Raw genomic sequence first — 27,213 nt, forward strand, 5'->3', positions numbered from 1 at the left:
CATTGCCAGTTTATTACTGTTCTGTACTTCAAAACCAGGTTTGTCCTTTTCAGTCAGCTGCACTGAACCCGTTACATGGGATTGTCATTGTAGCATTTTTTTATGAAGCCCCCCGCTTCTGATGCAGCCTCAGCTGCATTCTGACAAGTCGTGCTCAACTCCTTCTGTGACTGTAGTTCTCTGTACTGCATGGGGAGTCCCAGTTTCCGAGGAGCTGTGTGGTTGGAGACTTTCCAAGTCCCTGAAAGGTGGCAGGCCCGTGGTTTAATTTTTCGACTTTTTCTCTCTTCAGACATCAGCCAAAGGACCTGCTGTAGCAGGTGATAAACTGAGCCCGAGTTTTGTTTATTATTCCCAGTGGGACTTCACTGTAGTACCTGAAACATTCCTGGTTCCTATCTAAGCCACTGTGGCCTTCGGCATTCTTTGAGCCACCTTGCAACAGCAAGTATGATTGTAAGAGGCAATTACGAGTTTATCTCATTTTCCATGAACCTTTGCAGCACATTGCTCTGTTTGTTGAATTCTTCAACCAGTTCAGACTTGCCTAGGATATTTTTCCATGGTTTAGTCTGGGATTTTTTCCTGCAGTCACTGTTTCTCCCCTTGTCTGGCTCTGTTAGTGAACTTCAGCCTTTCTCTATGTTGTTATTACCATGGAACGCGGAACTACACTCATCCTTATTTGAGTTCACTGCAGTTTCTTCAAAGATGAAACTAGACTGCTGTGCTGGGTGGATACAGCAGCAGCCCTGTACTCAAGCAAAACTTAGAAGGGCTGATGGGCACGAAAATAGCAATGTAATAGGAAATTATGAGAGGACACAGTTTCTTTACATAACAAATAGCTACTATGTTTCAGTGTAAAGATTTCCAGTTTAAGCCTACAGAGAAGAATAACATCAGTTATGAAAAATGCTTTGTCCTTTAACAGTAGCTACAAATAGGTTATGTCCTATTGGAACCATAGTCTTCAGTATTTTAGTAGTGTGTCTAATTTACATTTCTAACATGATTTCAGAGAAGAGCTATAGAGTAGCAAAAAGTGCAGAAGTCCATCAAGACTGGCTCTATTCAAGAGGAAGTTACTTCATCTAAATATTTTACATATCTCTTTATATAATGAATAAACGTTACAGACATCCTAAAGGCCTACATCCTAAAGCTTCTTTCTATGCTGTGTATATTGTGCTCACTTTGTACAAATAAGAGTAAATGTGTTTTTTACTTAGACCATTAAAGAGACTACCAGTTTCTTCTGCCTTCCAGGACAGAATTAGTCTAAACCACCACAGTATGGGATTGGACAGCTAAGCTACAGCCAAGCAGAATTTGGACTGCTGTGCTCAGTAGCACTGTCTAAGTGCTCCAACAACCAGAACTGTTATTTGAAGTGGTGTCTGCTGCTGAATTATACATAAAGACATCATGGTCAGGAGGACCTCCAAGTCCAGATACCCGAACAGAAATTTCAGGTTTTGGGTTTTTTTTTTTTAATAAGTTTTGTTTGTTGTTTTATTTTTCTTCTTAAATTGCAGAATGTGACGTTTCCTACTATAACATGTATAAATCCTAGTATTCTTTACAATTTTTTTAGTGAATCTTGGCTGGCTAATTAACATGACTGCTATTTGTTTGCATCCCTAAAGGTGATGATGTTGGCTACGTGGACTGCCATGCTAAAAGATGTAGAGAGTACCTGTGGCCTCTGCAGAGTAAAAATGCTGGTGTCCCAGGAAGACCTGATTTTAAGTAGATAATTATAAATAAAATTGATCTCATAATTAGAGCAGAAGTTCCAGGGTTCCAAAATATAACTGACGAATAATTTGCATAGTTATGTTCACTGTTTCTCACAGGAAACCCCTTGGGTTCACAGACTAATAAATACTCCTTGAAACTATTTATGTAGTGAACAATTCTTATGTAAACCCCCCAAGGTAAACTTCCCCATCTTGTTTCCAGTATCTTGTGGAGAAGATACTTTTGCTTGGATGAAAATACCACTGTAATCTCAATCCTGAAGATGATGTATCTGCAGTACTGAACATCTATCTGGACATATTAAACATTTTCTTGCTTATATTCCATTTATCTGGATATTCACACAAATGATCTAAAATAAAAAAAGCCCAAACATATGCAAGACACCTTCTCAAGTTTGTATTTCACTGCAGAAAGGATTTCTGTAAAGGTCAAGACCAGCATAATTTTTAATAATTAGCTTAAACCTTTTGTTGGTGAGATGTAACATTAAGTATCTATGAAGAGCTGAGGAAAAAAGGGCTTTGCAGTTAAGACAGAAACCATGGTTTTTTACTCCATTAGTCTGGGGGTTTTTTTCTATTTTTTATGAACTACTTAAATTGTTTTATGTTGTTATATATTCGGAGAACAGTATAAATTCTATACTTGCCTATTTTTGAAGTGGAATGCAAGCATACCATTGCTGAAAGCCAAGCCTTCATTCATTGCTTTGTCTTCATACAAAGACTGACAGCAAACACAGCTTTATGCAACGTTTACAGGGGATCCCTCTCCTCCTTTTGATGCACATCTTGTGCTTTACTCTTCAGTTAAAAGCATGAGATGGTAAAAATTACACTCAGTTTTGCATCACTACTGGCTTCTCTACATCTTTCCAGTTTCCGTATCTGTCTAACCTACGGAAGAGTAGCAAGGACAATAATGAATGTAGAATGTCTAGACAATTTTTAGTAAAGAAATTAGCTATCATTACACCCATGGTTGGCTTCCATTCTTACAGCCTCTTGAGTATTATAGTGGGATGCCTTGTACATCCTGGGAGAGGGGAAGAGAAGGAGGTGAAGGCAATGGTGAAATTTGCCCTGATAAATAGATCTCTGAAACTGGGCTGCGGGGGTGTCTGATTTTGAAGCACGTTGTGGTGATTTTAAACACCTCAGAATGTATGTTTTAAATTTGTCTATTAGTATGTTTTAGCTGCCATAAACCCAAAAATCTCTCGTGATACGCTCTTAGTAAAACTCAGTCCTTGCTAATTGCAACATATGCAGTGATACCACAGCAGCAGGTGATGGAAAGTGCCTTGCAGTGACTAATCCAACTTCGTACATTAGCTTTCAGAAGCTCTCCAGCATCTTGGCGTGCTTGTTGGAGAAAGCTAATTAAATTACTATAGCAATTAACAGAATAGTTTAGTGCCTGTTAACGTAACCTGAAATTTCCTGGTAACAAAAAGGAACCTGGATGTTAAGTGGCACATAAGTAACACTAATTAACAGGATCTTCCTGAACAATGAGTCCCCCCACTCTTTAGCACCACTGTTTGTAATGACAAGGCATTACTCTTCACAAAAATATGGCTGTAGCAATTAAGACAAAATCGTGTATTTTAGATTTTCTTTTAAAAGCTTAATGAATATAGGTACCTTCTATTAACAAATCAAAACATTCAACTGATTATGTGGTCCCCAGTTACTCTGGCACAGGACTGAACATACCCTGAAAATGTCTGTCATCACTCTTAATCTGCTACAGTAACTCTAAGATGTAATGAGACAGAACGGAGTTAGTTTAAGTAATAAATGTTTAATCAAAGAATTTTACATATTATTAACAGCATTCATTTGGCCAAACATCTACATGGTTGTAGTATCCTACTTGTATATAAAGTGGGAATGTATCAAGTATAGACTATGAAAGTGCAAATAACAATTCAAGGTTAGAGTAATTTTTTTACATTATAAAATTAACAGGTTTACAAAATAGTCTTGCCAAACTTTATTTTTGAATTGTAAAGTCAATGACTATGGTGTTAAAATAAGTACCAAGAAAATACAAATTTAATAGGCTAATTTCATGCTCATAAGAGTAACACGGAAACAAGGGATATACTGCACAACCTAACCAATTACAAAAAACCAGAACCCACAGACTTCACAATCTTCACAGAAAGCATTCTTACATATCTTACCATAACTTTGCAAGACATCTCAATGCAATACACAATCTTTTTGTGAGAATCTTTCTGTTCAGAAATTACAATTCAAAGAAGCTATGTGAGTTAAACAACTTTCAGACCAATTCATGATGACAGTTCACCAAGAACTGTTTTAGTTGAAGGATTTTATATCATAGAAGAATTTAAAATATGTATTTTTTCAAAGATGTCCAAAGGATCATTATGATGACAAGGCATAGGGCAGCTAGAGGAAAAGCTGGAATTATTTAAGACTATTCTATTCCATTCTCTCTAAAGATGCTTGCAAAATGAACAAGGTTTTTATGGGGTAAGAGTAAAATATTCTTATTTAATTTTTCACTAATACAAACCTTGCGACTTCAAGGTTCAAAAGCTGGATTGGCATGAATTAGTTACCAAAACATTCACTTGAACTCACAGTAATCAATACATAAACTTTGCTATTATGACACTTGCCTATACACACTCAGTAGTAATAAACTTTTATATCATATCAACAAATCTCTGGTAACAGTTAAGCAAAACTTAAAACGGAGTGTATGTAATTTGCTTGTGTTATGACAGGTTTTGATTATATGTAATTAAAACAGCCATTTGAACAACTTACTCTAGTTGTAATTACATACTGTACCATTGTATCTCACTAACTGTAGATTGATGCTTTTAAGCAAACCTAAAACCAGTATTTTATTTTTTTTTTCACGGTACAACATCTAGGAAAAGGGGGTTTGTGTTTGCTTTTTTATTTTTAATTTATTTTTTATTTTTATTTTTTTACACTAAACAGTAATCACACAGCAAATGAATATTGTGCAATAGAACAAATACCTAGCAGTGTTTTGTTTATGCAAAAACACTGACTGAACATTTAGTTATTTACTGTAAAGGCAAGGCCATGGGTGGTTTTATGGAGGTCTTTGCAATTAATAGCATAGTTACTCCAGAACAGACACTGAATTTGAATTACTTGTTTAAACTGTGGCAACTATCCAGTTGGGTTAGGCAAAGGCACCATAACATGTTGAGCAGAATGTGTTATCCGAACTTTAACTGTGGGACTGGCTAATATATGAAAATTCTGTATTCCTACATTTTTATAAAATGTTATCATTAAAAGTAATCGCACTATTAGTGCATAGAATGCTTTGTAGAATTATGAAAAGAACTATGATTGCACTTCCATTAAAGTGTCTCTTAAAATACAGCATAGCTGTGGCTAACTCACTGTATTTTAATATTTAAAATAACTGTTTAACAGCAGCATTAGGTTTTATTAACTTAAGATACAGGCTACATTTAATTAAATGCAGTCACCATGGCAACACATGCCAGTTTAATTTAGAGAAGCAATGCTACCCAGTGGTTTCTTTCACTGCTAAGAATTGTGGGATTAGTTTGACAGAGTAACACTGCACTGTTCCGTTAGGCTACGGCCAGCTAACTATTCACAGTTTGGCACATTTGGACTGTAAATAGACATGAAAAAATCTTTGATTTTAGTGGGAAAGAATATCCCCTAAAACTTGTTCCTGGAGCAGTACTAAGGAGAAGCATTAAATACCTCCGTTCACACTGCTAACAAAAATGAAAACTGAGTAAAGAAAAGTTACAGAAAACAAAACCAAAACGCAAACAAATTGCTAAATGTTATTTTGGTGAAAGAATGAGTTCTAAAAAATGGAATAAACTATTTCTTAGGAAAACCAACCAAAATAATCAGTGTAAGCCTTTAATCCATACTTTCAAGTTAAGGATCATCAACCTAAGGCTAAACAGATGCTGCATTGTATTAGGAATGTGGAATACAACCTACTTATTCCTTCTTCTTGAGAGCAAAAAGGCAAGTACTACCTAATTAAATGCAAAGGATATTCCTTGAAAGGTTCACATTATTATAAAGAACTACAATTCAAGAGAACTCCTAAATATCCGATGTTACGTCAGTGGTTACAACTGAGCTGTAATTATGTGGATCAAAGCCTCCATAATGCTTACTCCACATACTGTACCATCTGTCACTGCCATTCACTTACACCAGGTTTAGTTTTTATTCATACCAGATGCACATGTTCAATCCATTCACTTGAGGTTTGAGGAGTCTGACTTGAAGCATCTCCTGAGGCATCCAGAGTGCTTGTTACCTCCCTGTTATTATCACCACTCTGTGATACCATTTCACCCGGAATAATGTTTTCTTCAGAAGTGCTTTCCTCTGTTTGGGTTCCTCTGCCTTCATTTTTGAGGGCATCCTCAAATAGTGCATGCTCCTCCTGAGGCTCCAGCCTTGTGTCTATAAGTTTTGGTTGACCTGCTGACCCATCTTCAGTATTGGGTTGCTGGGAATCCTCATCTGTTTCTGTACTTGTTGAGGGGATCAGAGCAATACTCTGTGGGTTCATGTCATGAAACCAGGCCATAATATTTCCAAGTAGATTTTCATTGGTATTGGGATCTTGACTGCTGGAATCGGCATCACTGGATGTTGAATACAATCCACTTCTTGTGTCGCTGCAAGGGTGTGAGTGAAGACGATCAGCTGAAAAGGGATCATTGCCTGCCCCTAGTCTCATCAGGCTGTCACCAAGTTCTAACAGCTCAGAGCTGCTCAAAGCGCCTCTTGGATTATCTATACTTATGGGAGCAGAGTCCAGTCTTGTAGGCAAAGAGGTACCTATTGCTCCTAAAGATGCCTCATTATTTAGGAAGTCTCTAGTTTCTTCATCTATGGCCAAGCCAGATTCTTGTAATGATAACTGAATAGCTAGAAGAATGTTTGGGTCATCTTCATCCAAAGAACTCAGAGCCTGTGAAAATATACAAGGTTGCTGTCAGAATAAAACTGTCATCTTGTTACATATTTCGGATGAAAAGTAATTTGGGCTCAAATCTGAAATTAATTCATTATTCTTACATGTCATTTATCAGAACCAATTTTTACTGACACAGTTGACAATGTAATTTAAAAAGTGACTTACATTAGAGATTGGTTAGCATTTCTTACCAGTGTGAACGTATAATTTGTTGTCCTAGAATCTCTCTTTCTCATTGAAGAATTAAGAAAATTTGCAGACAAAGTGACACAGAAAAGCAGACCAGAGGAAGGCAAGCAAAGCAGAGAGAATGGAAAAGAGATTAGGGGAGATACCTGAAGAGAATCCTGGTTTTCAGAGCGACTGACAGGGGTATAGTCATGAAGCGAAGAGCTGTGCAGAATACCCATAGAAGCTGAACTCACCATGGAGGTGCCATGTCTTCTACTACTGCCACCTTCCTGAGTGTCTGTTTGGGCAATTGAAACAAAAACGGTTGAAGAACCATCGAGGAAGATTTCTCCACTATCATTTACTGGCAGAATCTCTTCCTTCCTTTTGGATCCCTTCTGTCTAATTTTACTCCTTTATTCACTCTGAAGGAAATAATCCAGAACACTCCTTCCACACCAACTCTTGCACAGTGCTAAAACCCCAGTCCCACAGTTTAAGGAGTGAATGACTGGCTCATTTGTGCTTTTCTGCTGTCACTACCCTTCTTTTTGTCTTTGAAAGGATGGGGTATGCCATCAGGAGCATAAGTCCATTGGCAGGAGGGACAAAGTGCTTCTAAGGCACACAGATGATTTATGGGAAGTTCTGAAAAATACTGCACGTGGACAAAATACAGGATACATGTACCAGTGGATTACAAGCAATGCCTGCCCATTTCTCTGTTCTTTCAAAGACAACAACTCAGCTGTAATGTTAACATTACATTAACTTTTACCATAACACTGCAGCACAAGAAAGAGTTGTTAGTGTAGTGTAACCTCAGCAATTACTGACAGTCTGTTTTTTTTAAAACAACCAACAACAACAACAAAAAAAAAACCCCAAACAAAAAACATCCAAAAAACCAACCATAAATAAAAAAAAAAACAACCCAAAAAATGAGAAGGAAAATGCTGTTTCCAGAAGAACTGCCCTGTAATAAAAACAAATGTAACTCTTTTGACTTTGGAAAATGGAATTTTCCACTTCAAAACTCAAAATGAAATAAGGTGAGACAAACTAATTCTCTTTTGTGTGCTTTAACAGTACGCCCTGGTCATCACTGCAATAGCCAAGTGTTCCGTCAAATTCAAGTCCTCAAACTAACAGGATGGTTTTGCATTTTACATCTAATAGGGAAGGACCGAAGCTCACCAAAATTCTTTTTACTGTTTCTAAAATAAAGAATGTGTTTATTTCTCCTCAGCAGAGAATTTCTCCTTTTGTTTTTAAAGAACAAGCTATGTATAGGACTTACGTTCGTGAGACACAGCCATGAGTTTGTGCCGCATGGCTTAGAGACCGAGCACACAACTGGCAGCTCTGAAGAAACAGTTTGAGCTATTTTTGTACCTTTGCAAAGGTCCTGGCAGAATGTAGACAGCCAAGTTACAGTGACCTTAAGAGACTGCACTACCAGCCATAGCACTGCTTAGAAGAGCATATGCTGGAAGTCACGGCCCATGCCAACTCGTTTCTTGGCTGTCTTTGCCAATACAGGATTTTCTGAGCAGGGTTTTTTGGAATACAGCCGTGTGATTATCTTCCACTTCCAGCAGGCCTGTAGTGGGGGAATCCTCTTCCACCCACCCTCTTCTTTATGCACAAATGGTCCTTTTAATTGGCATAAAGGAGCAGGTACATAGGTAAGACTGTCATATGAAGTATCTGCCCTTCAGAATTTCTTCAGAAAAGCAAACCTGCTCTGAACAGCTGAGGAGTTGTTAGTGGGAATATAAATGTCTTTAAAAAGAGGAGCAGCCACAGTGAAGTCAACAACACTTCTAAGATCACATACAAAAAAGCAAAAATAAGCCTTTATGTTGTATCCTGGAAGATACAGCAATGTATTTGAAACTTCTTTAAAGTGTATCCATAGAAGAATGAACACTCTGGTCACTACTAGCAATTTCTGAAGCAGAAAGAGGAAAGGAACAGGCACAGGCATGAACATACCTAGTGTACTCTCACTGGGGTCATCAGGATCTGGAGTATTACTCAGCAGACTGTGCATGTCTCCACGTCGACGCTGTCTGTGCCTCCTCCGATACTGAAATTCAGCATATTCCTGCATAAACCAAAGGTTACAAAATACAGGGCAGCATGCAGTAATATTTTTCTGAATAATAAGCACCACATTTTTATGACAAAATGTGTGATTTTATATGTTTATTATAAAATCACCTGTTTTCAGAAAAATAAATTGCAAGTTACATCATGCAATGCTTAACATAAATAATAACTAAAAATACCCCACAAGGTAATCCTAAATAGGTAAAATAATGAATTAACAAAGAAAAATACTTGACATATTACCAACATATTAATACTTGCAATCCCCCTTTTTAAAGAATTACAAGTATGCATTTTTTGTTTTGATGCCAAACTTTATATACACACACATTGACACACTTTCCAATAAATACAGAGCTAGTGATTTTAGAACATAACAATTAATCTGAATGGAACCAATAGGTTATTTCAGAGTCCCCATTGCCAGCAACTGCCAGCAGAAAGTAACCTTTGGAAGACTACAGAAAGCTGGCAGACATACACCGGGACTTGTTACACTTTTCCCAGCCTCCAGGACACTGTGTCTCAGGAACTTCTTAAGCCACAGCTGATACACCTCTACTGCACAGTCTGATGGATTTTTATTCCATGAATTACAGATCTCCTCTATTTTTGTCTTACTTGAGCTGCTAATGAGCATTACCATATGGATTTGAACTCCTGCAGCCTGTCATTTCTTATGCGATGTGTATTTACCCAAGACAGTTTATGTAACATTTATGGGAAAGACTCATTTTTGACCACATCAAGCTAGCATCCCAAGGGTTAATTATCTTAATACTTGGAAATAAATGTTTTGATTTCCATACCTTTCCTAATATCAAGAGACTAATTTTATGCTGGAAGGCAAATTTCCAGATACGTTTTAAGGTTAGTACAGCTGATACTGAACCTGACTCTGCATGTAAGATCTTTTGTTAATTTCAGTTATTTGTTTACCCAAGGCTATAAAAACATACACGCAGGTACTAGCTCTTCTCTTCAGAACACTGTAACACTATTTATTTCCCTGAGCCCCAAGCTGGAGAAGACTTCCTTTGGCCAAACGATTTTAGAAAGGTAACATTACCATTAGCTTTCTTATCTTACATTAACTTTTCATCCTGGAATATCTCAACATCTAAAGTGTGTTAAACTTACAGAGTGTCATTCTCTTACTCAGTGACCTCATGGCAGGGAAGTTGGAACTAGATGATCTTTAAGGTCCCTTCCAACTCTAACCATTCTATGATTCTATGATGGCATGTTGTCTTTCCACAAACTCTTTCAGACCAAACTCTTATTCACAATGACATATGCAAAACAAAAGAATAGTCACAGAATCATCAGTGTGGGCAGATTTTGATCTAAGAAGATCCACGAAAATTGTAAGAACATAAAAATCATAGAATCATGGAATGGTTTGGGTTGAGGTGGAAGGGACCTTAAAGATCATTCAGTTCCCCCCCCCCCCCTGCTGCCATGGGCAGGGACACATTCCACTAGACCAGGTTGCTCAAAGTAGCTGTCTGTACTGGACCAGAAAAAAGGTCCATTTACCCCAGTTACTGTCTTCAACAGTGGTTAGTAGTATTGCTTCTTAGCCTATGGAACAGCATAAAAAAATAGGGCAAACATGAAGTGGTTATTATCTAAAACATTCTTCCAGCTCCTACGGGAGCTCAAAGATTTCCTAAAAGGAAGGTTGTGCTCCAAACAAGAGAAAATCAAAACTTGATATGGAACAATATAACTAAATTATTTAAACTATATATAATTACATCACTGTGAATCAAATAAGGAATAATGGGAAGTGATCATTGAACACAAAGATATATGAATCGTATCAGAACTTCTCTCTCATCTTTTTGCAATAAAATCCTAGATTTTCCCAATAGCCATTTCACTTTTGGTTACTTTTTAACCTTTAGAAAGGTATCTTAATCACTACTGATAAAATTTATTTCTGATTACGTGGAACAATTTTATATATGTGAGCAAAAGAAGTTTTAGTTTCTTGGGCTGGAACATCATGCTTTCACACAATGGTCTGCCACAAGCAGTGTTCCTCCCTAAACCCAGTAAGATTTTGGTTTCTGTAATAATCTGGTATACACAGTCATTCTCTATAAAAAATTTTGTAGTGAAATTCACTAAAATAAACACAAATGACCATAATTAATTCTAGAAAATTCCTTTAGCATAGGTGGTTGCAAGTATTCTTGATAGCTACGTAGCAAAGAAACCAACTTACACCATACAGTACCACATTTATGCAAATCAAAAAAACTCATAAGCAATCACCTAAGCACGACTGCAATGGCACTTACTGCTAAACAGCTCATCAACATATTTCTTATCAGCTTTTTCTCACAACCAGTTCCTCTGATGACACAGTAACACCACAATAAGTTTGGTATTATCGAGTGTGGAATTATCTCAAAAGAAAGGACTAAAGGAACTAGACAGGAGAAGCAAGCTGATCTTCTGTAGAGAAGCAAGCTGTCTTCTCAGCAGCGTGACGCTCACCAGCAACAATAGGAAAGGAAATATAAAGAAAAAGTCCATGGAGTTTTCCAGGAGGCTTTAAAATGATTAGCTATAAAGAAAACAGCACCAAGGAAATGTTGAAATGAAGCTACCTTCCTAATTGAAGGCTTTAACCAATGTTCTCAAAATACTAAATAAAAGTTAAGATGATAAAAGAAGCTTCTCATATTTTCGTGAAGAGTCTTGAAAATTATTCAATCTTTCCCATATACAGAGAGTGGGATATTGATTTTTAAAATTATAATTTTCATTCTTGGTTAAGTAGTAGAAGTTCATCTCATCTGAGTATGCAATTTCCATCCTACTTCAATACATAAACCCAAAAATAAACATTTCAAATGGTTAACAATGTTTAGGTGTATGCCTGTATGTTTTTCTTGGATTGTGACAGAAGGATGGAAGTTTCTTAGACTTCTTGTCAAATTCTGCTGAACTGACGTTCACAGTTCCATCTATTTATTACTTTAAGGTTCCCCAGCACATAGACACCAGTTTGTAGACAATCTTAAAACTGGTTATGTACTTGGAAAACGATGAATCCAACATAGTTTGTCTAATGCCACCTTAAATTAACTATATCATGTAGAGTCATTGCACAGTTAGCTATGAATATATTTCCTTCTATTGTGAAATGAATCAAATGGTGAGCTTAGACCAACTTGAAATGCTTTGAACCAAAATAAGGAAGCACTTCATGCAGATTGCGATCATACCTGTGTTTCTAGAATATGCAGAACTAAATTAAAGAAATTAAAAAGAAATAGTTTACCTCAGGGGATGCAAATCCTAAATATTCCCAATCCCATGTTCCACCAGCAAAGCTATAAAATTAAGAGATATAAAGCTTAGAAGTAGAACAAATACGAAAACCCTCCAGAATTTCAAAACCTATCAACATCTAAAAACCAGTGCAACTGTAATTCTCTGAACTTAACAAGTCTTTTAATTCCTACCTCAAAACACACTTAGAAAACCATATCATTAAACTGTTGACCATTCCAGAACTGCCTGATTTTTAGCAAATACATATAGATTTTTTTAAATCATACCAGGTATTTAGTGACAATCTTGAAGGAAAAAAAGTGAAATGGAAGCCATGACGTCAAATCATTAATGTATCATAGATGGGAAAGCAATTTGGGTTGCAATATAAAAGAGCAGTGATTCTCAAATAGATTTTTTGTCAAGTGAAAAGCTGTAATTACATGAGGATCCCAGAAAATAAACCATCTGGTGACTTACAACCACTGTGCTTATCAGCTCCACGTTACCTCTCTGTCAAAGAATGACAGTAGATTCACCCACTCTGGCAGCTACCAAAAGAACTGGTTTGACACGCACAGCACTTGGATTACCTGCGCCTGGGTGCCTCTGGTGAGTCTGCAGGAGCCACACCACGGGCCACAGAGGCCAGGAACTCTTGTCGCTTCTGCTGCACAAGACAAGCTGCACGGATGATTTTATGGCGAGGAGTCCGAAGGTAAGGCCTGTTCACTTTCTGTGCAAGGTCTTCAGTGACCATCTCTAGGTCTGTCTACAATAGTTAATAAATACAGAATAAAATAGTTCTACAGTGAAATGTGAATCAGGCAGAGCTCTACACCGCAACCACTGAGCAAATGAGAACGATTTTCCTGAAAATACCATGTGAAATACCAACATACCCCAAAATGTCTGCCCTTTTACCAACCTAGATGTTGCCCTTCAGCTTGCAGCTGGGCTTCTCTGGGAAAGGAAAGGGGGAAGGAGAGGAGAGGGAAAGGGAGAGGGAGATGGAGAAGGAGAAGGGGAAGGAAAGGGAGAGGGAAAGGGAATGAAAAAGGGAAAGTAAAAGGAAAAGCGAAAGGAGACAGCAGCTCCTGTTGTTCATGCCACTGCCACCCAGGTAGTCCCCCTGTTTTGTCCCCACCCATCCGTCAGACACATTAGTAGAAGGGAAGAGGAGCTAGAGAAGAAGATTGAAGCTAAAATGTTACCCTCAGAAAGAAGATTAACAGTAAATTGTTCTCTTTCTTTCCCCTTCCACCAGACCTTACTCTTTTCCTTTTGCAGCGAAGTATTTTTTTGTTCATTCTAAAATTGAACTAAAAGCTACTTTGTCATGGAGTAATTAAAATGTGCTAGTTTTCCAAACTTGGTTACAAATACGAAGCAGGTATATCAGTTTTACACTACAAAAATGGCAAAACCACACTGATAACTAATATTACAAAAAAAAAGGAACATTAGAAAAGCAAAATATATGCATGTGTTACCTGCATAAGTTCAAATATTTCTTTCTTTGTGCTTTTTGGCTCCAAAAAGAATCCATATGGATAAGAACACTTAAGAATGCGGCGAGTTTTTAGAAGCTCTTGCACTGCATCTTCAATGAATGTGGTATCAGGACAGCCTCCCTCAGCTGTAAGATGAAACAAGCACTGTGCAAATACTTTCCTTCTGATGTCAGCATTTTTTTAGTGTAAGAGTTTTCCTCCAAATTAAATTCATGTGCACGTCAGTTAAATATCTGGCAAGTGAACAGCAGCAGGTTCACAATGACCACACAGTGGTCTTACTAAAAGAAATAAGCACAGAATAATACTACCTTTTCCCTTACTAATGTTACTTTCTCCTTGAGTCTTTGGAATAGGTAAGATTTACTGTACATTTAGCTTTCTACCCTGCTTATAAATTCTAGTACTGGAGTACTGAAGGGATCTCATCACACAGCAGACTGATGTAAGCTCTATCCAAGAGTAAAGGTTTAGCCATAACAGAGCTGATCTTATTTCAAATAAAATTCACAGATCACAGCAAATACTTACTTCCACTGAGAGCTCTACTCAGCTGCTCCATCTTTTCTTTGGCTGTTTTTAGAAGGCGCTGTTCTAACTAATTAAAAAAAAAAATCATTATTTTTGGATTAAAATAAAAATAAAATTTGTTTCTATTAAAATAGAAACAAAAATTGCTGTAAATGGCTAGATCCACACCTGGTAGCTAAGTTCATGGTTCTTAAACCTTGTGTAATAGTGCATAAACCTATCAAGCTCTTGAAATCTTCTATGCTTCTTTTCAGCCTGGAAAACAATGGGGAAACAAAAGAAACCAAGATAAATCTTACAATTTAATTCAGCAATCACCAGTAGATATAATTACATAATCAACTACTCCCTCTACATTATATATCGTTTCCTGGGCTGCATCAAAAGGAGTGTGACCAGCAGGTCAAAGGAGGTGATCCTGCCCCTCTGCTCTGCTCTCGTGAGACCTCACTTCGAGTATTGTGTGCAGTTCTGGTGTCCTCAACATCAGAAGGACATGGAGCTGTTGGAGCAAGTCCAGAGGAGGGCCACAAGGATGATCAAGGGGCTGGAGCACCTCCTGTATGAAGACAGGCTGAGAAAGTTGTGGCTGTTCAGCCTGGAGAAGAGAAGACCGCGTGGAGACCTCATAGCAGCCTTCCAGTATCTGAAGGGGGCCTATAAGGATACTGGAGAGAGACTCTTCATTAGGGACTGTAGCGATAGGACAAGGGGTAATGGGTGCAAACTTAAACAGGGGAAGTTGAGGTAAGATATAAGGAAGAAGTTCTTTACAGTGAGGGTGGTGAGGCACGGGAATGGGTTGCCCAGAGAAGTGGTGAATGTTCCATCCCTGGCAGTGTTCAAGGCCAGGTTGGACAGAGCCTTGGGCAACATGGTCTAGTGTGTGTTGTCCCTGCCCATGGCAGGGGGGTTGGAACTAGATGATCTTAATATGATTCTATGATTCTACTGTACACAATGCTGACAAATGCCATGTAAGTAAAGAGGCAAATGCAATTTTTAAATTCACAAGTCTGTAAATACTGTAGCCAAAGTGTTGATACACGGTGTGTGCATGCTATTTAAGGATACTCTCCAAAAGCCAAAATTAATGCATGTCTTTGGTAGTGCGCAGCAGCTAATTACAGTACTAGCATACCCATTCCACAAAAGGAAACCATGGCACAGAGAAGTAAAATGAATCAAGTAAAGTCACCAGTGGTTGTTACCAAAGCCAAATGCAGAACCAAATTCTATGTTTCTATCCACAAATAAGCTGTGTTTCTTTCTGTCTCTTTGATAAATTTAAGGTTCTATTTTTCAATATAAAACTTGGGTTTAGAAGAATTTTGATGAAACCTCCCCTAAATAGAAAATTACAGCCTTAGCACTATTTTTCAAACACACACATTCATTTGTTACCTCTACTGTCATCTCCTTAGACTGTTCCTCTACATGCTGAATAACCTCATAGCGAGTGCATCTGTAATAGCCTCCAGTGGAAGAGCTGTGCTTCTTCCATTCTTCTAAGCATATCCAGCAAAAGTCATATTTGCACTTCAGAAAAAAAAGCAACAAGGGAAAAAAAAAAGTTGAAAGATTTGCAGTTATTCATCATTATTCCTCCAGGAACAACTGAATTAACATCATTATGGGTGTGCTTATGGTAAAAAAAAATTTTTGAGGAGCTTCCTTCCCATTTTACATGCTACAGAAGATCTGAGTTATTAAATCACATCAATCATAATTTTTGTTCCTTGGATAACACAATTGTGTTGGATCTACATGTTAATTTTCAAGTGGATAAAACAGTCATATGATAAATACAGCTGATCAGGCCTGGTTTTTTTTTGTCATTGTTTTCAAAATAGATAGTCCCATTTTTTAAGCAACACAGAAACTGTTCATGAGAATGAATGTTATTTTTTCTGCTAATATCGCTTAAAAAATGTGATTACTAGTATTTTTGTCATGTGGTGTTCCTGATGCAAAATATTAGTAACAACTACTAAAGCAACAGAGAAGAAACCAGAACATAAGCTTTGAAGAGTGATTACTTCAAGGTGAGCCTTTTCTGCATTGACTGAGTAGAGTTTTCAAAACAGGTAACAACCTACAAAGGTGATCTGACTTATCCAGGCTTCTCTGCATCAGAGAAGATCAAACTGTATTAAATATTTTCAACTCAGCACTGAGTTCTCAGCTAATTTATTTCAAAATACTTGGAAGCAAAAGACATCAACTTGGTGAATCATGTTTATGACATCTGTTTTACAGATAAGAAAAGAGAAATCCTGAAAAAAGTAAGCAAAAATTTGTATTAATTAATATGAAGCCATTAATATTTGTTTCACGAGCAACGGAACTAATAAAGCTTAACTTTCTAGTAATTTATGTGTATATGCTCCTACCGCAGTAATCTCACCTCTCCCAAATTATCTCACTCCATGACCACTCTATGATAAATATCTTCCATCTCTCACATCTCCCAAAGCCTTCTCAAAATCCCAAGATCCAAGCAGTGTTCTCAGACTCTCCTTCAGTACCTGTCTCATTAAACTTTCAAAACCACACCACTTGTTGCTACACATCTCCCAACCCCCTGAGCTCTGTTTTATGTGCCTTTACAATCACTTAGCCATGCAGCAGCATTGCCTAGGCTTAACAAATTGCATCTGCTGCCCAGACACTGCCTGAGCCATGCAGAAGAGGTAACTGCTGAGTAGGTATTTCAGCCTTTCTCTTGGTGTCAGTACAAATTAAGTCTCTGCACCATACAGCTACCAAGTTTCTTGGAACTTGCAGTAATTTAATATCCATGAACCCCATCCTGTTCCTTCATATCTGATTCAAAGTACTCAGAAGGTTAAAAACTGCTACAGGCTCGGGAGACAGCAGAACTGTCTAAGCCTTGTCTCCTTAGAAACTGGGCTCATAAAAGAGGAAAATGTCTACTTAGTACAGAAATGTGATTCTATGAGCAAAGAGTATCCTCCTCTACACCACTCTTGGTGCAGAGGAGGATACTACATGCTAGCTGCTAAGAGGCAGTTACAGTTCACGATGTAGTAGGCTTGAGTAGACTTTACTGCAGCAAAGGCAGAAGCTTTGTCACAGGACATTACTTCAATGGAGGAGAAGACAAGCGAGGTGGCCACTATATCTTGTGTCTAAGCTCTGCAATGAGCTTGAGGATATACTTCCTTTCCTTTCTCACTAGGGTGAGGGGAGGCAGCTTCTCTTTGCAGAGATTTCTCCACCACAAAAGGAATCTGACTGCTTTAAGGACAGTTGGAGCTGTTTATGAAGTACAGCATCAAAGAATAAAAGACAACTGTGGTTGTCAGCCAGTGCCTTAGACTGGCACTGAATTAAATTATCTACATTCAACAGTGTTTAATGGCCAATTTTTTTCCAGCCTGAAGCCATACTTTTTTCTGCTGAGATAAGCTAAGTGGCAAAAGCTGCAATGACCATACCTTTAACCGATTTTAGCACTGTAGAATTTAGGAGCTCTTTTAAAAATCATGTAAGGAAAAAAACCAAAACCAACACAAAACCCATCAAACTTGGCATAAACCAAAGTGGAGGAGAATCTGTTCTCTGCTGCCACAGACAAAAACAAAGAAATGACACTGAAAAAAGCCCGAATCTTCATATCACAGAAAGGGAGAGAATATGTGTGATGATAATATAAAGAAAACAGGATGCGCATTGCAATGGAGAGAGACTAATTTCTCCAGGAAAATAAAATGACTTTCTAAGTCTCTTAGGTTTTCATTGGCAGCCAACTATGTCAAGTGTGTGCTTCTTTCTTATGTTTTAATGATGCTGCTCAAAGAGGTATTAGCTGTAGTTATATAAGATACTTCTGACATAAAGAGATGGTATTCTAACATGCTGCTTTTAACTAATTTGAGAGAAAATGCTTTCTCAAATGATACTGAACTCACGGCAAAAAATATTTTTTCTATTTCAGTAGCATAGTGCAAACTCATGACTAATTCTTTGGCTGCTGTCACCAATAAGTTTCTTTTGAAATTACTCTTTGCTGTCTTTTCTTTCCTACTTGTTTACAGTTTTCCATTTAAACTTCTCTGTTGTGTTATTAAGAGACATAATGCAAAAGAAAAATGTAGTATGGCAAAACCTTCATTAGAGGTTACCATTCCTTAAAATGTTTCGTCTTCTGCCAAGTAAAAATGTTCTCTTCTACATCATTAATGGTGATTAAACAATCAATTATTTCCATTTCCTTAAGTTTCATACTGTACTGCCAGTATTTCTTAGTGTTTATGAATTTCCATCATTATAGTCTTTACCTGCCAGCCAAACAGATTTCACTAAATATTAAACATTTTCTAAATACATGTAAGCTGCCATTTGCAAATTATCTAATTCTTCCAGCAGGCTCCATCAGATCTCAGGCATGGCTTTTGGACACCTGTGCTCCTAAAACATATACATGACATATATAACCTGAATTATGTTTCACAACAAATTATATGAAGGGTCTTTCTTACCTTTGCGCACTGCATGTGGTTGCAGCCCTCATTCTTCTGAATTGGAGATTTGCAGTTGGCACATGGTTTGGAGTTTGTCAATAACCACAGGCAGTTGGCAGCATCTTCATACGCCTCACTCACTCCCACAACTTATGAGGGTGACAGGATGATACGGAGCATGCAAAAGAAGAGAAATTGAAATTGTACTTGTGTAATCTTTTGTGAAAATCAGATTAGGATCTTTTTCTTGACAGAACATTGTAATTCTTCACTGTATATATTTCTCACAAAGATGAACATATATTTTCCAATTTATAAATATTATATATAAAATTATTACACATAGTATTCATATATATTTCCACACATATATTTCCATACAAATTTGTATGTATTATATATGATATTTGTAACATATAAATGAACAAATACTTATATGAGTAAACTGGGCATGGTATATTCTTTGTAAGATTTTCTGTGCTTTCTAGAATATTTATAATGCATTATGGAAAGGCTCTGAACTGTGGTAACCATGTTATTTTTTATTCGAATTACTGTCAATCTTTAATTTTTTTGTTAATGTTGACCAACAATATGTTTGTCCTGTGTAAACCTAACCTTTATTAGTTCTTTCTCAGTAAACATTATTTATCATTCTGCCATTCCCCTCAATTTCTTGCAATTCACCCTCAACCTATTATTATCACCTGTTGGTTTGAATTAGTTTAAAGCACACAAACAACTGCAACGAACACAACACAAAGCGCAGACTGGGCTAAAAGATTTAAAATTTGTCCAGGACAAATAAAGTTACATTCAGGAACAAGTCAATTAATTAATGAAAAAAAGCTGTAAGAGGAAGGGAAAGGAGTTTTGTATGCCATGACTGAACCATATGCAGATTTATGGGGAGAAATGCTTATGAAGTTTACCATAGTGCTGCCCAATATACAGTTACAATGTGAAGCAGCCCCTCACTGAGGGGTTTAAGTTTCTTCCCCTTTTATCCTATTTTTCAACCAATGTAGAGTTTTTATGTAGTGCAGCTAAAAAATCCCTCTAAACCCAAAAGATAAAAACAGCAGCAAAAAAAAAAAGACACCACCATACCCCCCCCCCCACCCCCCCCGCCCTGGCCTGACTCTTACGTTCTTCTGGTTTCATTTCAGATATTTTCTGTAGCCAGTCCTTCCAGGTTTGGCAGTCACAAGGTTCATGTGCTTCACCAAGACATTCCCTGAAAATGAAGGTGCATACACAATTACTTATCATTTGGAGATTAAGAATTATAAAACTGGTTCAAGCTAAAAAACTTGGAAACTTTTCAAGACACACTCGAACTTTAATTAAGTCAGCAAGATAAAAAGCCATTCAATTAACATTATTTTAAAATGCTCTCAGAAGCAGAGATGACCATTATTAATACTGATATGAGACAGGAAAGGAAAAGAGCTTTCAAAAATTACAATCCATAATAAATCAGCTGGTTTGCAGTTTGTTGGAGTTATGCGTGGGTACTATTTTACTGCCACAAAACGTGCTAGTATAGTTCCTGTGATAAAGGTAAGCCAGAATAAAGAGATTATCCAAAAGTAGGTAGTTTGCTATAGCTGAAATGCATTTTATGTAGAATTACTTGCATCTATTCAGTTGTAATAATCAATCTCTAAGTAGATGTGAACTTTTAATCTAGAAAAGGATCCAAAACCTTCAACACCAACTTTAAGTATTTATGGATGTTTACTCTTTTCACCAGAGTATCTTAAATGGGGACTTTAACTTAGTTATATGGATATAGTGGAGAAATGAGTCCCTTGAGCTTCTCTTGAAGTCACCACTAGCTTTCAGCATGGCAATCACTACAAGACAGTGGCAGATACACGACTTCCCGCTGGTGTCTTGGTGCAGATGTGCCAATATGGACTCCAAATCTGTAACAATTCCCATTTTGACTGGAACATGAGCAAATAGCCTCAGACATCTGCCACATCAAACAAAACAATTCAGAGGGAGTACATTTCAGATGGGCACCAGCTGCACCAAAGCATACGCAAGTTTTCTGCAGATCCAGTAGTGAACTGCTCTCTGCGGTGCCAATTCAGAAGCTACGGCAGTCAGTACTCTTCTGATTCCTTTTAAGCGGGAATGCAGGAACAAAGAAAAGGTCATGGCAATCATTTTCAACTGTTTCCCCTCTAGCCAGTCTGCTATCAAACAAGCTTAAATTCACTACACAAGGATCTTCTGTTTGGAGATACTTCAGATCTGTAGCTGGGAAAGATTGTACTGGAATTAATAACTAGTCTGTAACACAGCAATCTCAGCTGCGGTTAAAAAATGATACCTTCCACTTCTGTGGGGCAATAGTACACGTAAGTCATTTGCTTCAAGAGAGCTAAGACTTCTCAGCCGATTTTGTTACCAGAAGGGACTGAAACTAGCAAAAATTAACTTAAAAAACTCAGTTTTAAGTTAAAAGCTAAGTAGTTAATCTGTTCCGAGGGGCAAGGTTGTGGTTTTGATGTTTTCAAATTTGTAAATTTGTTGATTTTTAATAAAGTGCAATCACATATATTTCTCATGTATCTCTATTTCTGTATCTATCTATTTGATACTGACAACAGAGAGTATCATATAGAAGGAAGTTCTTTCCTCAGCCCATCCCAAAACAAGGATTTTTATATTGGAATGTCATTTTAATAGAGTAAAAGCATTGAGCCTATCGCTCATAAATCTTTTTATGAAACAAAACTCCCTGACAGCACTGAATGAAGGGAACTAACACCGAACAGTTGTGACACTTAACAGTGTTAGCCTCCATGGATTGCCTTCCTCAATACTCAGCATGGTGATTTATTTGAAGGTGCAGTACATATTTAATAAAATCATAGCAAGTTTCAACAAGTTAAATTCATGTAAGGCCGAAAAGCATCATCCAAAAAGAATGCAGTTCTGGATTTTCTTTCCCCTTATGATAATATTTATACCATATAACAAATTTTGAATCCAGCCAGCAAAACACTGTTGCAATCTACAATTGGCTTCCCAAGTGCACCTGAAGAGATGCCTCTCTCACAGAACGGGACTCTCATAAATTCTGAAGAAACTCTTAGTGAGTGCAGTATCAATTGCTATTACAGTGGCTAAGCTGTAGATTACCTGAGTAAAACTTGCAGAACTGATGTAAGTATAGAACTGTGTAATGTGTTGATTGAACTTTAAAGATATAAAGCAAGCTCCCTTTAAGCATACAGTAATGATGAAAACCCTCTGAACTGAGAATATGCTTTATTTTCTCCAGAGGAACTCATTCATGTATGGGTTTTTTTGTACTGTAAGACTAATATGGCTGTCCTAAGCAAAACTTTCTGATCTATAGTACTGCAGGAACTCAGGACAGGGCTTTGTTCTGCACTTCCGAAAACTATCCCACCACTTTTTTGCTGTTGTCCTTTTTCTTGGAAGTGCTGACGATAAGCAATCTGATGGATGTGTTTTAAATATCTTATGGTTTTTTACACCTTCTTGAGCTTGTATTCATCTTAAGATTCAACAGAAGATAACCTAACGTGAACTGATGATTGGAGTGATCCTGCAAACAGAATATCTAACTGTGAAGCCAAAAGTCCTTCATAGTCATGTTTAAACTCCAGCTTCTTTGACGTGAGTCTACAAAAATGCAGAAAGAGCTAAAAATTGCTCATTTTCTGTACTGCAATACATAATATGCTGTGTTTCAATTATACTACAGCAATCCAGAGCAGACACAGAAATCCCTCCACCAATATCCTGCCTCTCCTCTGTCCCCTCAGAAGATCACAACACTCCATACCACTGTTTTGCATCTAAGAGAGCCAATAATGAGTAAGACAGTATTATAAACTTTTGCTGTGCCCCAAAGTACTAAAATATTTGTGCACATGATGCTATTTAGTGCATGGATAGAGGACAGTAGTCATACACCATCCATACAAATTTTTGTCGCATGTTTGATGCTAAGTGAGACTTCGAAATTAATCCCTGGAAAAGCAACGACTGTTAGTTTATGTAGATGTAAGTAAGTTTCTAGTACCAACCAGCAGAAAAGATGTCCTTTCCCACAATCTACAGCAGGGGCTTTTAGCATAGGGAAGCTAAGTGTATCTGATCCTGTTGAATTCGATCCTTGTTTTGTTAGCCTTACTGCTCTTTCACAGCCCGGTATAGGACACCATTTAATAGCAGGATTATTTTCAACAAAGGCCTGTGATCAAAAAAGGAAAAAAAGGAAAATATTTTACCACATAAGATCAGATTTCATCACTGATACAAACCAATCTGTATTTATAATTTTCCTTTGAAGGAACAAAGCCAAGAAGCCTAAGGACAATTTTATAGCTACATTGACAGGCTTTTAAAAATAATTATACAAAGGGAATAATTTAATCGCCAACTTAAAAATGTTGTCTGTTTGAAATAACAACAGTACTCACAACTAGTGCCAAGACGCAAATGACTTACATCCCAAACAAAATACTCAGTGTATGCAAGTCAATTCCTTTGTGACATGGCTTACTGTAAATTTCTACTATATATGCACTAGCAATATACTCATTAACAAAACTGAATCTTGTAGCTGAAAAGAATTAAAATCTTACTGATTAAAACAAAAATCCCACAATATATCCTGCCTGCAATAAACCTGAAATCAAAACTAGACTAATTCAGGAATTTACTTCCAACCTGTTTTGGTTAAGATAGTAAGTGTTTTGTAAAACTTACATCTAATAAATGAGGAGAAAAAGGAACTTTCACTACTTAGCTTCAAACCTATGCTGATCACCAGCCACTTGAAATACGAAGATGCAAAAGATTAACCCAATCTGGCCATTTAATTTGCATCTTACTGCATAAGAGTCTGTTACTATGTATTAAAGAGGCTCGTCACACAGAGAAATTAATGTATTGTAAATGAAAAAATATTTCTCTACTTTCTTATGCCCTGCCACCATTGTAAAGAAGCACATAATTTCAAGACTAGTTCATTACTACACTAGTATAAAAGAAAAAAGCTGAATTAAAAGATTGCTTTTAAAAACAAGTTGCAATGATGGAAACAAACACGATAAAAAATTCAAACTGGAAAATCAAATCAAGGTTTTCCTACTTCTCTGCCTACATATAGCAATTATATCAAGCACTGGATGGAAAAAAATTAATTCGCTTGTACTAATACATTTAAAAAATGTGAACAGGTGCTATTTCTGCATGTAAACAGTCTCTTGGTAATACAAATAATCCAAAAGCTCTTACAAATTCTAGATTGCCAACACAAACAAGGCTGGTTGATGAAAAGCTTCATATGACCTGTTACGAACATCAGTTTGATCAAATAATTTTATTAATACTGCATTAGGTTACACATTATGAAAGTACTGTGTTTGTGCTTAAGGAATAAATATATTATTCTTTCTTTTTTCTCAGTGACACATCAAACATTGATATTATGGCACATAAGTCAGCGTACATATTAATTTATGAATTTCTACTTGCGAAGTTACAGATACATTGCAGCATTTAACATAGCAGTTGGAAGTTATTTTTATAAAATGAAATACAGTTCAAGAGTACAAGAACAGTTTGATACTTTACCTTAATGTCAAATTGAAGGTATCTTTTGTCCATCTCCTTGGAAACCACACTTTCTATGATGTCTACAGGCACAAGCTGGAAACAATCATATGCTGGGCAAAAAATGTTGTGAGCTTCACCTTCCTGAATTTTCAGATTCAAAAATCTGCCAGAATTTTGTCAGTCAGTATTTGTGAATAAAAAGTAAAAATTAAAGGCTGCTGAATACGTTATGCTAGGTTCACAGATATTCACATTAATCATTTTTTAAACAAAGAATAGGAATTGTCCCTTTCTGCTGAAAAGGGCTACAGATTTGACGCACAGCATAATTAAAAAGAAAATAAAAGAACACTGTCATGGTCCAAAAGCGAGTACCATCAGCTATGCTTAGCCCTATGTGTTTGTGGTTTCCATCCTTGCTGTTTACCAGAGACAGTCCTACATGTTTAATTAAACTGAGCATTACTTCTAACTTAAATCAGAAATGGAACATGTAAATGTAATTAATCTAGGAAATAATTAATTTGATATGCAATTAATTTTTACAACTGTGCTAATCAAAATAGGTCTGCTCTTGGAAACAAATTTCTAAATGGAGACCTTTATAGTCCCTAAACACCAGAATGCAAGGCAGAATGAGCTCAGATATCTGCTGGAAGCTGGACTTTTAACTAACAGGACACAAGGCTGCTAGGTTTAAAAGCTGTAACATTACTCTGACATCAATGATGGTACTCATCTAATTTTAATCATCTATAGGAGAGACAGCTATTCTAAGTTAGCCACCTGAAATCCTTTAATAGTTAAGGTAGAGATTCCAATTCATCCCATCTTAGATTCATCTCTCAGAATGCGGTAACTCAGCCCCGGCTATGCTCCGACTAATTTAGAAACGACTGGCATTTGGGACTCACAAAGATGAATCCCACCCTAGACGTGCCACCGCAAACACTTGCTTGTCATTGAATGGTAGCTCTGAGTGCACACACAAATAACAGTACACATAGTCCAGCACCCAAATTAGAATCACCCTGTCAGGCCAGTGTTCTCTTGGTAACTTCTGCACTGAAGAAAGTTTCTCAAAAGACAGAAAAGTACATATACTCACGCCTCCCAGCATGCTCTGCAGAAGTCATGTCCACAAGGCATATCCACTGGGTCTTCAAACACAGATATATTACACATGCAAATATCACACTGTAGATGAAAAAAATACTTCTGGTTAAGAAATAACTTAAAGACTTTCATGTTGTTACCTTGGAAAATATCAGCAAAAATTTAAAGAAGTACTCAGAAAAAAATCTATAATTAGAAAAAAAAAGTTACTTAAGCTACAGAAATGAGAAAGATAGGGTATTTTGGTTTCTATACCTCCCTATCCAAACAGCACATTTTGGGGTGCCTTCCATCATGTTCTCCAGTTCAGTGCCTCACCTTGCAGAGCACTGGGGTCTCGGAGATAGAGTTCCAGGGATAAAAGGGACCTGGATTTTTCATCAGCTTCTCAGGCAGCCAGAAATGCAGTTTGGAGATTACAGAGGCTACAGCAATTGTGTAGCATCTCACACAGTCAGGTCCAAATCAAGGTGAAGCACCTTAGTTGTGCAATAGCACCAAATATGTTAAGTAATAATCTACATAAATACTATTCTTTTTTAAAACACTTTGAGACTTTCAATCGAAATAAAGAATAAGTTAAGTTACTAATATTGCAACAGAAGACACCACTGCTGAATTTTATATAACTGGTTACTATCGAATATTGACTATTTTATTGAATATTGAGATCCTTACTCTGAAAACATTTAGAGCACAGGGATCAAACCACTAACTGCTTGTGGTTAGGTGTGAAAATAAATATTCATATTCTTCAAGTAGTACGAACAGATTTTTCTTTCTGTTAGAACAAAGATTCCAAGTAAATGTACTTCAATACCTTAGATATTGAACAGACATAGGACTTTCAAAAAGTTAGCCTATGGTATGCCACTGTTTAAAAGCACTTGTGTTCAAGCCAGAACAAAACCAAACCAAAAAAGTTGACCTTTAAACTGCAAAACTCAATGAAGGCATTTATTGTTCAGTCATTTCAGCTTATTGTCTTGCCAAAATTTAATATTTCAGAAGTTGACAATGTGTGATGTTAATATTACGTTGATATTAGTTTGCAATTTTGTTTAAAATGTAACTTTAAAATAAGGAATTTCACGAAGCCCTAAGTTCAAAATATCAAGTACAGAACATTTACTGGAACAGTTTTAACTGTAAGATAGGATGTAAATGCGAAGCCTGAAAAGGAGTTTTACAGCTGGTGGTTTTATTTTATCTATTCCTTTTAGTTTTCATTTTTCTGCCAAAATGAGAGACTTCAGAAAAATATGTATTATTTAATAAAAAACATTTTGGAAATATTATTTTTGTAGTTCTTTTTAAGATTTTTAAACTAACAAGAATACTAAATGTGTAACCCTGTATTTGGATTTAGACATACTAGATCTAGAACATCAATCACCATCCAAACCTGCATTCCTGGCTTACAGACTACCAGTGAAAAACAAAACGCACACTGTAGAACTGAAGACATGTAATCTTTCATTATATATTTTAATTAGGAAATATTCCGGGACAATATTCAACTGATAATATAAATAAATATATGATGTAGGGCTTCTTTTCCAGCATTTTACAGTTAAAGAAAGATTTAATGCAGGAAT

General features: G+C 36.7%; 1 protein-coding gene across 1 annotated transcript in view; it reads right to left on the bottom strand.

The window, feature by feature from the left end:
• Positions 1-4,741: 4,741 nt before the first annotated feature.
• ANKIB1 (ankyrin repeat and IBR domain containing 1) overlaps positions 4,742-27,213 on the bottom strand; it is a 56,388-nt gene continuing 33,916 nt past the window's right edge. Inside the window, exons 6-19 of the mRNA XM_010022746.1 lie at positions 25,608-25,696; positions 24,518-24,662; positions 22,963-23,129; positions 20,035-20,123; positions 18,905-19,035; positions 15,804-15,938; positions 14,568-14,654; positions 14,400-14,466; positions 13,848-13,993; positions 12,948-13,126; positions 12,362-12,413; positions 8,947-9,058; positions 7,113-7,246; positions 4,742-6,771 (exon numbers count right to left, since the gene is read on the bottom strand). Of these exons, the coding sequence (XP_010021048.1) occupies positions 6,019-6,771; positions 7,113-7,246; positions 8,947-9,058; positions 12,362-12,413; positions 12,948-13,126; positions 13,848-13,993; positions 14,400-14,466; positions 14,568-14,654; positions 15,804-15,938; positions 18,905-19,035; positions 20,035-20,123; positions 22,963-23,129; positions 24,518-24,662; positions 25,608-25,696 (2,286 nt within the window). The 3' untranslated portion in view covers positions 4,742-6,018. The remainder of the gene's footprint in view (positions 6,772-7,112; positions 7,247-8,946; positions 9,059-12,361; positions 12,414-12,947; positions 13,127-13,847; positions 13,994-14,399; positions 14,467-14,567; positions 14,655-15,803; positions 15,939-18,904; positions 19,036-20,034; positions 20,124-22,962; positions 23,130-24,517; positions 24,663-25,607; positions 25,697-27,213) is intronic.

This window comes from Nestor notabilis, unplaced genomic scaffold (assembly GCF_000696875.1).
Source record: "Nestor notabilis isolate BGI_N333 unplaced genomic scaffold, ASM69687v1 scaffold311, whole genome shotgun sequence".
Classification (NCBI taxonomy): domain Eukaryota; kingdom Metazoa; phylum Chordata; class Aves; order Psittaciformes; family Psittacidae; genus Nestor; species Nestor notabilis.